We start from the raw sequence: 12,334 nt of genomic DNA, 5'->3' as shown, positions 1-12,334 counted from the left end.
TATTACACTCAAATTGTAAATGAACATACAATAGAAGAAATTACTAAAATAATTTTAAAGAAATACACAATTCTTAACAAAAGTGAGAAAACATGACCAATAAGAAATAAATAATCAAAACAACCTTTGACATTCTTATACACTCGAAATTTGGATGTACCAATATATATATATAAAGAATGTTTAACACTAGTTGCATGATTATTTTGTTGTTCATTCAGAATGAATGACTATAATCAATGAAAATAAAATTACACAATCCCAAACCAGCATTCTTATGTAATCTGATCTTTTGTATCATACATAACATGTTTAATTCATTTATTACAACATATAAGATTTGGACATATGATTTTCTCTCTTTTCATTTACCGAGCTGTTGAAATACAGGTATGTGTACATCATGCACAGAATTAAGACATCTTTTACTCTTTTTTATGTATGAAAGTGTTTTTAAGCTTAGTTGCTGTTTCTTCAACATATTTTATCCCCTTTCTGACCAGGACCATTGCATTAAAGGAATCGTTATTTCTTGTTTCAGGTTGGCATGCTTTCAAACCTTCTGGAAGTGCTTCTCCTGTGGAAACCTTACTGATGGTTTCTGCATTCTTCCTGACTTCCATTAAAGACTGAATGCGATCTTGAAATCCAGGCTTGGCTTCTTGTTTTTCCGTCATAATCATCAGATCAATGTACTGAGGTGTAGACAGAGGATTGGGCTTGAGAGCAATTTCCTGCAGTCGTACCAAGGACTTTTGAGATTTCTCAATTAGTCCAGTCACAATTTTCCGGACAACCTGAAGCTCATTTTTAAGTTCATTAAAGATCTTCTCTTTTGACATGACCTCTCCGTGTGCATCCTCAAAACGCCTTTTTAAATCCTGATAAGTTTCCTTTCTCTTTTCTTTGACATACTCCCATCTGTATTTCTGATTAAAGTGCACATTCCAAACACATTTTCCGGGACAGACTGTACACTTTCCATGTTCCATGGCCACGCAACCATGTCTATCTTTGTCGTCTGGAATAGCGCATGTTTTATGACATGTGAAGTGACAAATTTGGCAGTTGGTCAGAAAGGAGCCTGTTTTGTTTTCAATCTGTTTTGGGACAGTTACTTCTAATTCATATTCAAAATCCTTGTTGGCATCCATTTTGGCCTTGTGCTGCTCCAGAGCAGCTCTTGTCTTCTTGATTTCATCCAGTTTTGTCAGACCAGCATTTATCTGGGGCTGGAGGCCTTCCACAAGCACTTCTAGGTTTTTCCGCTCTTTTAGGACCTCCTGTGTCAGAGACAGGCTCTTGGTTTCCATCTCGTTAAGAGATGTAAAGAATTTTTTCATGCTAGAAAATCCTAACTTCCAGAACATGTGGTCAAAGTTTTCACAGTCAGACTCCTCATTTTCTGCTTCTTTATTATTGGTAGCAAACACAGCAGAGTTGTTGAACTTAAAGTGAAGTGGTTCTCCAGACTTATTGGTAGAACAGGGCACCTCAGAAACTTTGATGGCCTCAAGAACAGGAGGAGTTTTCCCATCTGCAAAAGTGACCATCATAAGGATGTTTTCAGCAATATCCTTACCAAATATAGAAAGAATGGAATCAAAGATGTATTTCTGTGTGTGTGTCAGACGGGCAAGTGAAGCCTGTACTACAAAACAAACGGCATCAATGCAGTCAATCCCTCCACGGGCACAAAAGAACTCCCGAATCTGTGCTATGATTTTCTGGTCATGTGCAATTCCTCTGGTGTCACCGAAGCCTGGTGTGTCCACAATGGTCAGAGTATATGGAACCTCGAAATTATCCATGTGATTGATCTGATATGCTGTGATCTCTGATGTCTGACTTTCAGCCTGGGATTTCTGTTTCCCTTCATCTATTAGCACAAACCGGAAGCCGTCTTTCCATTGCACTCCCAGAATGTAGTTGATCATGCTGTTAATTAAAGTGGTTTTTCCTGCACCTGTGGCTCCAATCATCATAATGGTCTTTTTCTGTTTTGCATTTTCTGTCCCAAATGTCCTTCTTCTGCAGAATCCATCACTGTTCTGCCATGTTTCATACAGCTGGAGTTTAAACATTGGTAGATTTTCATCGTTTCCATTTTCTGTTTCTTTACTCCATTTGTCCTTTATAATTTGTGCAACACTTAAACCCCTTTCATTGCTGTGGTCTTCCATGGTTTTGCTGCTTGTGTTTTCTCTTGATGTTTTTTGTTTAGATTTAACTTTGGACTGACAGAGTGTACTTGTCTTTTTCTGACCTTTTTTTACCTCTGCTGGAAAAGGAAATAGTTGTTTGTGCTTAAATTTATAAATACAGTATAGAAATGAGGTGAATACAACCTTGTGCAATATCACTAAACATAATTAGTTAAGAAATTAAGAAAGGTTAAAGAAATTTTTTTTTTTTAATAATAAAAACCTTTAAGCATTTATTTTTTAGTAATCACAGTGATTACTACATTTTGAACAGCATTGTATAGTGAACACACAAACCATATGTGGTCTACAATTAATCCCAATTATGATTTTTGCCAAATATATAAAGTAGACTTGTTTAACAGAGTAGAGTGTTTAACAAGTTTTAGTTATATTCACTGGAGAATAAGTCGCATAAAAATTAAAGAGTACATTTAAAAGTATTTTTTTACAGAGTATATATTTATTCCTCTGGCTTTAATGACGTTTATCACACTTATAGAAAATTCTGAAAGAACCACTTTAAAAATATTTCAAATATATTTTGTATTCAAACATATTCTTGACTAGTAGTTCTGATAAATGTACTCACCTTGACAATGTCCTGTTTTTTTTTGTGATTGCAGCAACTGACTGTTTGTCTTGAAAAATAATGAATGAAAAAGAATATTGAATTAGAATATTGGTTATCACAATTTAAATAGACATTGTATTTAGTGCTACTACTGCTATTGAAAAATTGTTTCATTAACTTTTCTTAATGAATAATATCAATGCAGAATTAGTGACCTACCATGTTTGAGGAGACTGTTTTACTGGCTTTTGTTTCTTGTTTCCGGTTTAGTCCTATGCCAGAGTCTGCTCCACTGCTCTCTCTCTCTCTGACTGGCAGTCTCTGTCCTCCAGTCCTGGGTCCAGGGCTGTCAATACTCATACTCTGACTCATTTTCTTCATCCTGAGTTCTAGATCATTGAAATTTGCATACATTTTTTTGGCATTACAAGGATATCATATGATAAATCCTACTGCTAAGAAAATGGTAGTTTAATGATTAAAAAATACTGAAGCCCAAGGTTATATCTGCAGAAACTGTAAGACATTTTCTTTTAAGGGAAAAGATCAAGTCGCATAAAAATTAAACAGTACATTTAAAAGTTTTTTTTTACAGAATATATATTTATTCCTCTGGCTTTAATGTTGTTTATCACACTTATAGAAAATTCTAAAAAAGAACCACTTTAAAAATATTTCAAATATATTTTGTATTTAAACATATTCTTGTCTAGTAGTTCTGATAAATGTACTCACCTTGACAATGCCCTGTTTTTTTTTGTGATTGCAGCCGCTGACTGTCTTAAAAAATAATGAATGAAAAAGAATATTGAATTAGAATATTGGTTAATATCACAGTTTAAATGGACATTGTATTTAGTGCTACTACTGCTATTGAAAAATTGTTACATTAACTTTTCTTAATGAATAATATCAATGCAGAATTAGTGACCTACCATGTTTGAGGAGACTGTTTCACTGGCTTTTGTTTCTTGTTTCCGGTTTAGTCCTATGCCAGAGTCTGCTCCACTGCTCTCTCTCTCTCTGACTGGCAGTCTCTGTCCTCCTGTTCTGGGTCCAGGGCTGTCATTACTCATACTCTGACTCATTTTCTTCATCCTGAGTTCTAGATCATTGAAATTTGCATACATTTTTTGGCATTACAAAGATATCATATGATAAATCTTACTGCTAAAAAGATGGTAATTTAATGATTAAAATACTGAGCCCAAGGTTATATCTGCAGAAACTATAAGACATTTTCTTTTAAGAGAAAAGATAAACTTAGATGGCTCAGAAGGTTAGACAATTTTAAGAACATATATACCTTTTCACATCAAGGCTTTGCCAAACTACTTGCAAGAGCAGAAAAATCTATTTGTGTTACACTAGCAAATACAGGATTTATTCTTCAGTTAGAGCAATCAAATACTTTTTTTTCCATTTGATCTTAAAATCCATAATTCAACTAGGGCAAGCACAGCAGCCAAAACAAAGATGATCATCATCCATGCTGAATTTAATTTAACACTTAAATGTATATAAGAAAATATTATATTTTGAGTATCAAAGGTGAAGTGAAGGCAAAAAAGACTTACTGTTATCTGTTATTTTGATTCCCTCTTGATCTGCTCCTCATCTGTAGCTGCAAAAAGCCTCTGCATTGGATTTTATATCAACTGCCAACTGGTGCTCCTCCCCATAAAGTGGAAGAAAAAATACTTTGACAGTTTTACTTTCAGTTTTTTATTCCAGTAACTACAGGGCTTTATAAGAAGCTGACTGGGATTATTAAACGGCATCACAATGCTCAATTAATTAAATTTTATGGTGCAAATTGTGATGATTAATGTAATAAATCTATGTGCAGTTTTAAGTGTATGTAACAGGACTCTGGGAAGTGTGTAAGATCCAGATGCGAGCTTTATTTAACACAGCGTAGTCAGGACAGGCAGGGTTGATCTTTAAACAAACGGTAACACGTAGGCAAGACAAAAGCAAGATAAACAGGCAGAGTCCAAATACCAGTGAGCAGTCCAAAAGTGACAAATAAACAAGGCAATGGAACAAGGCAAAAACTATGGCAATGAAACAGAACAAAACAATGGCAAAAACAAGGCAAAACTATGACGAGAACCAAAACCGTGGAAAAATAACAAAAACAAGGCAATGAAATCAGAGAAAACGCTTAGTAGAGTCCGCACAGCAAAACAATACTTTGCGGGGCCTGTTTGGTGTAGGCCTCCTTAAATGGCCACCAAACAGGAAGTAACCCATGAAGCAGCAGAGGGAGCAGCAACAGTCAGTCCATGGGTAAGGGCTTCTTCTGCTGGCGTGGCATTACAGTATACTGTAAAATTAATTAATCTGTTTGCAAATTTAAATGTTACTCTGTCTTGAGTCAATGAATTGTGACTTTAGTTGCAATCCCCACTTTAACATCATTCATTTGCATGACATCATTCATCATTCAGTCAACTTTTGGAGGGATTGTCAAAGTAATGCACATGACAACGTTATTGTATTTGGTTTTGGCGGAATAGATTTGCTACGCTATTGCTGCTGCTGTGGCAGAGCAAGTACCAAGACTTGTTACTGCCAATACATCCACAACATGCTGCTGTGAACATGTAAGAAATACTGCTGCTGCACATATAACATATATGAGTAACATCCATATAGCATACATAATCACCCTGTACCAGATCTATACAGGTGGAGCTGGGGAAGGTGTAGGGTAACTGAAGTGTGCTGCTACTGCTACAGCAAACAAAGTACACGTATTTGAATGTTGAGCAGCGAACTCACTGGCTACCGATTCAGGAGAGAACTAATCAGCTGTGCCATGTGTTAATGATGGCATTATGTCAGATTGAGTTACACCTATTGGACTGCACCATCTAGAGTTTCATGTCAGAACTTTGGATTTATTTATTAATAATTCAGGTTTTATTAAATAAATAATGGAACTGTTCTGTATAGGTTTTGTAATGCCAATAGACCAGTGCAACTAGATTCAGCAAGAAGAGGGTTTCTAAGCTCTGGCCCTCAATGTCACGAATATCATCTCTGAAAATCCTCCCTCACCTGAGTTTTGTTTTGGGACAACATTTTCTAGAACCCACAAACCTGGACTGATTGTGCTCGCACCTGTCCTGCATTTCTCAGACTGTTTAAGCATTGAGCACGCTAGGCTCAGTTTAGTTATCCAGCCTGAATCAAACACTGTATGAACCAATGGTCCTTGACCATTTTTGACTCCAAGGCCACCCACTGTCATAGGCAATGTTTGAAGGGCTGTTAAAAAAAAAAAACAAGTTTGCATGATATGTGAGCTCTGAGACTTCTTCAAATGGAAAGTACTTCCTCTGTAGCAGGTACTAACTATCTTGAAAGCTTTCACTTTAAGTTTTCCTTTTCAGTAAATATAAGGCTTTATAAGAACTGATTAGCTGACAACAGGCTTTTCACTTTCACTTTCCTGTTCTGGTAAATTTGACTTTCATATGAACTGGCCTGCTGCCAAAATGCTGTTAGATCAGTGTTTCCTGACCCTGGCACTGAAGTTCCCCCAAACAACACACATTTTTAATGTCTCCTCTATAGTGTTGGTTTTCAATCCTGGTCCTGTCACAGAGAGCGCCTCCGTAGCTTCCCCTTTGGCCCATCAGAGGGCTCCATCACCGGAGTTTTGATAATCCTTGCACACTACATTACCCATAAGCCCTGTACCTGGCACTGATCACCTCTGACACCTGAACCCTGTTCACCCAGCTATTTATAGCACGCTCTCACCTGGGTCATTCGCGAAGTCTTGTTCCATGGTGAACATTTCTGAGCGTTTATTCCTATCTTATTTTGGACTGTCTTTGTTTTCTACCCTGCATGTCCCTCGTTTTCAAACTAATGCTATCACTTTGGACTACTGTTGTTATTGCTGTCTGCCTTTTGGACTATTGCTTAAATTGTTAAATTCCCCTTATCGAAACAACACACTTCTAGCGTGAGGCAAGGGGAACAAGACAATTTAGATACAAGGGAATTGTTTAAGATTTTATAAGGAATTTGAACAGAATCTCTGTTCTACGGCTGATCCCTGTGTCGGCCAGCGATTCATTAAACGAGCCGTATAACATAAACTCTGTTAACACACTAGGGTGGGTGGGAGGATCAGGGAGCTCAGGGGCCCATGGCGGGTCTGAGGATTCAGGGGGCCAAGCACACGGTCCTTGTGGCCATGGCGGGTCCAGGGGTTCGGGAAGCCATGGCTGGGTAAACAGTTCAGGAGGCCATGGCTGATCAGGGAAGTAGCCCCCCCTTGGGGGAATTTATGGTTCTGACAGCCCTAGGGAACGCTGGATAAGGTGCTGGCTCAGGAGGGCGCGCAGGAGGGCGCGCTGGAGGAGGAGCGCGCGCAGGAGGGCGCGCTGACGGAGGAGCCGACTCAGGAGGGCGCGCTGGAGGAGCGCACGCAGACTCTGGAGGGCGCGCAGACTCTGGAGGGCGCGCAGACTCTGGAGGGCGCGCAGACTCTGGAGGGCAGTGTGGACAACTGCGTCACGGCCTGGGACCTGGGGAGAGCAGGGACAGAAGAAGGGGACCGAAAAGAGGGAGAAGCAGAGAATTTAAGGGAGAACGCCGCCCCCATAGGAGGTTCTACAGCCGGAGCTGACACCTCTGGGCATAGGCGCGGCTTCTCCGGCAGCTCAGGAATCACAGCTGTAACTTGACCTGACTCAGAAACTTGACTTGATTCAGGAGAAGCAGCTGCAATTTGACTTGATTCGGGGAACACAGCCGCAGCTTGACTTGATTCGGGGAACACAGCCGCAGCTTGACTAGACTCGGGGAACACAGCCGCAGCTTGACTAGACTCGGGGAACACAGCCGCAGCTTGACTAGACTCGGGGAACACAGCCGCAGCTTGACTAGACTCGGGGAACACAGCCGCTTGACTTGACTCAGCGAGAACGGCTGCTGTGACGTAACTTGGCAGGGCAGGAACAGCAGTAGTGATGTGACTAAACTCTTCTGGAACAGTGGTTGTGACGTGACTTAACTGAGTCTTCGGAAATGGGGCTGTGTTTCGGCTTGAGTCGGGTAGTGAAGTAGTGTCTTGACTTGGCTCAGAAAGTGACTCGGTGTCTTGATTTGGCTCAAAGCGTGCGGCCGCTTGAGGGCGCTCTGGCGGCGCGGTGGCTTGAGGGCGCTCTGGCGGGACTGTGAGCTCGGGTGCGGCGGCCATCTTGGCCGGGGGCTCGGGTGCGGCGGCCATCTTGGCCGGGGGCTCAGGAACGGATTCCATCTTACGTGTAGACTCTAGCGTGGCGGCCATCTTGCGTGCTGATTCGGGCGTGACTGTCACATTGCGGACAGACTCTGGCGTGGCGGCCCTCTTGCGAGCAGACTCTGGTGTGGCGGCAGCCATCTTGCGTGCAGACTCTGGCGTGGCGGCAGCCATCTTGCGTGCAGACTCTGGCGTGGCGGCAGCCATCTTGCGTGCAAGGTTGGCCGTGACCTCGGAGGGCTGGCCGCGATCTCCGGACTGACGATGAGAGAGGAGGAATAACGAACAGGAGGAAGCGCAGGAAGACCAGAGGGAGCGGGCCGGTTGGGACGGCATGTGGAGGAAGCTGGCTGGTGGTGAGCTGGAGCGGCAACGTGTTCTCTAATGGGGGAAAGATCGGAATCTTTCACATCAACGTAGAAATTGGAATGACTAAGGGTGAGGACATGGTTGATAAATTCAGCAACCGGTTTGTAACGATCCTCATAGGGTATGGAACTTAGCAACTGGGAATCATTTAGCCCCATTAGAAAACACGTATTAACCATGGCATCGCTCCAACTCACCAGATGACAAACATCCAAAAATTCCTCCACATAGCGCTCCAACGGCCTCAATCCCCGCCGAATGTTCATAATCCTCTCCTCGGCGTTCATGTTGTTGTCCGGGTCGGTGATTCTGTCACGCTGTACGTCGTCGTGGTGTGCGTGGAAATAGATGGAGGAGAGCGGAGAGCCCAACAAGTGTAGTTTTATTAAGTAATCCAAAAATGAACATGAAACAAACGCAGGGGAACGGCAGGGAACCAAACACAGCATAGACTAAACAACTCAAAGACAATATAATCACCGACAAAACCTTGTGAACCAAACAAACCTTAAATATACAAAAACAGGGGAGTGGTCACAAACGAGATAATGAGGGAAAGTACAAATATGGGCATGACTGAACCAAATAAACAAAAACCTAAGGGGGGAAAACCAGGACTAAACCAGAAACACAAGGGAAAAACACTAGGAAAACCAAGACAAAACAGAACACAATCCTGACAAATATATGCATTTGCTTAGACCTAACTAAGGTAAAAGAAAGAAAGAAGCTGGCGAGACTAGACGGTGGATCTTCTCATAGTATTAGAGCAGCGTTTCCAAACTCCAGTCCTCACGCCCCCCGCTTTGAATATTTCATATGCATTTCTTATCATGTACGCTGTCCATTCGACTGTATGTGCCTTGCGAGGTGGACATCACCGGATATTCCGGCATGATTCCACTTCAAAATGAGTGTATATGTTCTATTCAAAGGGCACTGAAGTGTGCGAGACGTACATTTAAATTGTATTTATTTACAGGTTTATATGATATGCATTACGTTACAACAGGGACGAGACCAGAGGCAGAGGTAAGGTGCAAAACCAGGGGGGGACCAAGCTGTCAGCAAATGATTTCAACTCAATTACTTATTTTGTATAATTTGGGCTTTAACTAATGTTCAAGTAGTAACTTTGCATAATTTGGGTTAATGGTTTGCACTAAAAAGCTCTTGGGGGATTCTAAAATCATGGATAAACATCAATAAACAAAGATATACAAAGGCCTGCCTGATCAACACAAGCAATACATGATCAAACTGTTATTTGTCTATTATGTCAATCACCCACCAAAACTTGCCTTCTACAAAATATGTTTTAATTAGCTACAATTTAAAGTGGTTGCATTTGTGTGAGTGCATGGTCTGAGAAAACAAAAATCAAAACACCCAGCAAAGACGGTAAGGACCCTGGCGCCGGATTCCTTTGAAATATGTTTGATGATTGCGCCTGATGCGCCCGCGCCCGCTCCGTCCGCGCCACCACCAGATTTGCTGCCTGTTCATATGTGAGAGCATGTTAAGAGAGGCACGCTGAGCATTAAAATAAAAATGATTATTGATTACTAATTTGAATCAGTACATTATAACGAAAACAATACATTAAAATGTAAAGAATTAGATTTTTATGATTAGAAATGTCTTAAACTGGGTGAATCCCTGTAAACTTTTGTCCAGGGATCCAGTAGGCGTTCAAACACCCAACCGATTTCATCAGAGATTGCGGAGAGTCACGTCCAGATGATAAAAGTACCCAAATACAACCTTGCAAAAACTACGTTCTTAAAAGTACTTAAAAAGTATGTAAAAGCATTTATAAGTAATGGGTGAATCCTTACTTTCAGTTGTGTTTCTTAATAATATCACGTTCGTCCACTACGAAAATGAAACCAGACCAAACTACAACTTTCGGGGGACGTTTTATTCAGGTGTTAAAATAACGTAATATGCACGCTGGAATAAGACGTTTTAAAAACGTCATGAAAGTACCCATATATAACCTTGTAAAACTGTTCTGTTTGTGTAAAATATCAGTAAAATAACAGTGATATTTTAACATTAACGCAGTTCAGTGACTGAGTAACAGATATAGTCTGAGCAATATCAAAAGGACTTAAAAGTAATATGTGAATCCTTACTTTAAGTTGTCTTTGCTCATTTAATAATGCTGTATATTCATATATCACGAGCTAACAGCTCAGTGTGTAAACCAGTCTGTGGTATAAACAAATGAAAGGTGAAAGAGAGGTATTAACACATGAACAGAATAAGCAGAGTTTAACTAGAATTTAACGTTATATGTCTTTCACTACAATCAAGAAATCAAATTACAAGTTTCCGAAGTATTTCTACGAGAAAAATGGCAAAACAACGTGGCAATAACATCAAGTTTTTATATTAATTAAAGGAGACATCAGCTAGTCTCTGAAAAAAATGTACCATGTTTTTACTATAGTAAATAAAGTTTAACGATAGCGTTTGTAATTAAACCACAGTAGCTACAAATTTACAGTTGTCTGAGACTCCGTTGAAGGTACTTTAACATCATAAACCATAAAATGTAATATACTTTTGCTTTAATATTAGTTTTCATAACAAGTAACAGGTCACAAGTTAATACAGGCACATTTTTTGATTCAGCCAGATGCATAATCATGCAGAGAGTAAAATCCTACTTGAATCTCGAAATCCGTAGCTGAATCGGCACAGTTTGATAGCTCAATGAGTTCATTACTGTCGTCTCACACTGCGGCTGTATTTTGTGCATGTTCGAAACCCATGCCAAACAAGCTTTTGTGTTTTTTTTGTTGACTACGAGTCATCATACCAATAATTTGTAATCTTTACAAGAATACCAAAATCATGTAATGAGCAAGTGTGCGTTTATTAGACAGCTTAATATCACGTCAGTTTGTGCTTTCAGAATCGGTGAATCTGCCACTGTCGTTCCATCACATCTGGTGCGGAGGACCTGAACCAGGAAGTTGGTCACCAGATAACATGGTCACCAGTTAAACCGTAACACCGGGACCTTGACAAACAAAGATTGTAAAAGCTTCATACACTGCATGAAGGAGATCCTATAATACTTTATCATGAATTTATTGTAAACAATACTTTATTATTATATATGATTAATGTAATATTCTAAATATGATTTTTTATTAAGTTTTATTATAAAATGTGTTCCAAATGCCAGACACTCATCTTAAATTATACTGATTATCTGATTGTTAGAATTTAATATCTAACTTAACTGACTGCCGAGATTCGATTTTAGTTGAGCGATGGAGCACAGAGTCAGGATCCTGGACCATTGAGACAACCACACACAGAAAAGGTGTAATTCACTCAAAGGCATTTATTAAAGGAAGACTTCAACATTTATATGGTAAAATAGGGAAGTGAAATCAAACATCACACCCTTCAAGAAACACACAGTACATCATGTCCTATGAGTCTCTAGGCTAGACGTATGTCACGTCTGCTTTTCAGGTTAGTATGAGAAGGGCACAGGAAGTCAAGATTATTACAATCTCACAATGGCCACTTTAAGACAGAATGTCTTACATAACACTCCTGTGCCTTGTATAAAACAATCGTATTAGTATTCACATTAGTAATGGTATTAATGTCAAATCAATATAAAACAAAACAATCACATTAGTATTACTGTTAAATCAAAATACACATGAATATGACTAATATCATTTGCAATTGAATACATGTAATCATCTGGAATATATTTCTGATTATAAGGATATAAAATGCTATAATCATTTCTATGATTATCAAGCAATCAAGCAAAAATCAAACTCTGTTATAATTCATTTAAACTGCACTTTCCGCATTCCAATTATACCCTTCAGGCTCTAATTGATACACACAAGCGTATGTATTGTATTCATCTTCATCTTGTTC

The 12,334-nt window shown here is 39.7% G+C and overlaps 1 protein-coding gene across 1 annotated transcript; it reads right to left on the bottom strand.

Moving 5' to 3' along the window:
* Nucleotides 1-425: 425 nt before the first annotated feature.
* On the bottom strand, nucleotides 426-2,183 carry LOC127159162 (uncharacterized). The gene has a single exon (XM_051102066.1). It carries the CDS (start codon nucleotides 2,181-2,183, stop codon nucleotides 426-428), a length of 1,758 nt encoding a protein of 585 aa, XP_050958023.1.
* Between the last annotated feature and the right edge of the window lie 10,151 nt (nucleotides 2,184-12,334).

Source organism: Labeo rohita, unplaced genomic scaffold (assembly GCF_022985175.1).
Source record: "Labeo rohita strain BAU-BD-2019 unplaced genomic scaffold, IGBB_LRoh.1.0 scaffold_196, whole genome shotgun sequence".
In the NCBI taxonomy this organism is placed as follows: domain Eukaryota; kingdom Metazoa; phylum Chordata; class Actinopteri; order Cypriniformes; family Cyprinidae; genus Labeo; species Labeo rohita.
Note: the sequence above shows the minus strand (reverse complement) of the source record. Positions and strands in the feature narration are given on the sequence as shown.

What these genes read in the sequence shown, in the direction of transcription:
- LOC127159162 (XM_051102066.1), bottom strand. Translation starts at nt 2,183, where the DNA reads ATGGAAGACCACAGCAATGAAAGGGGTTTAAGTGTTGCACAAATTATA.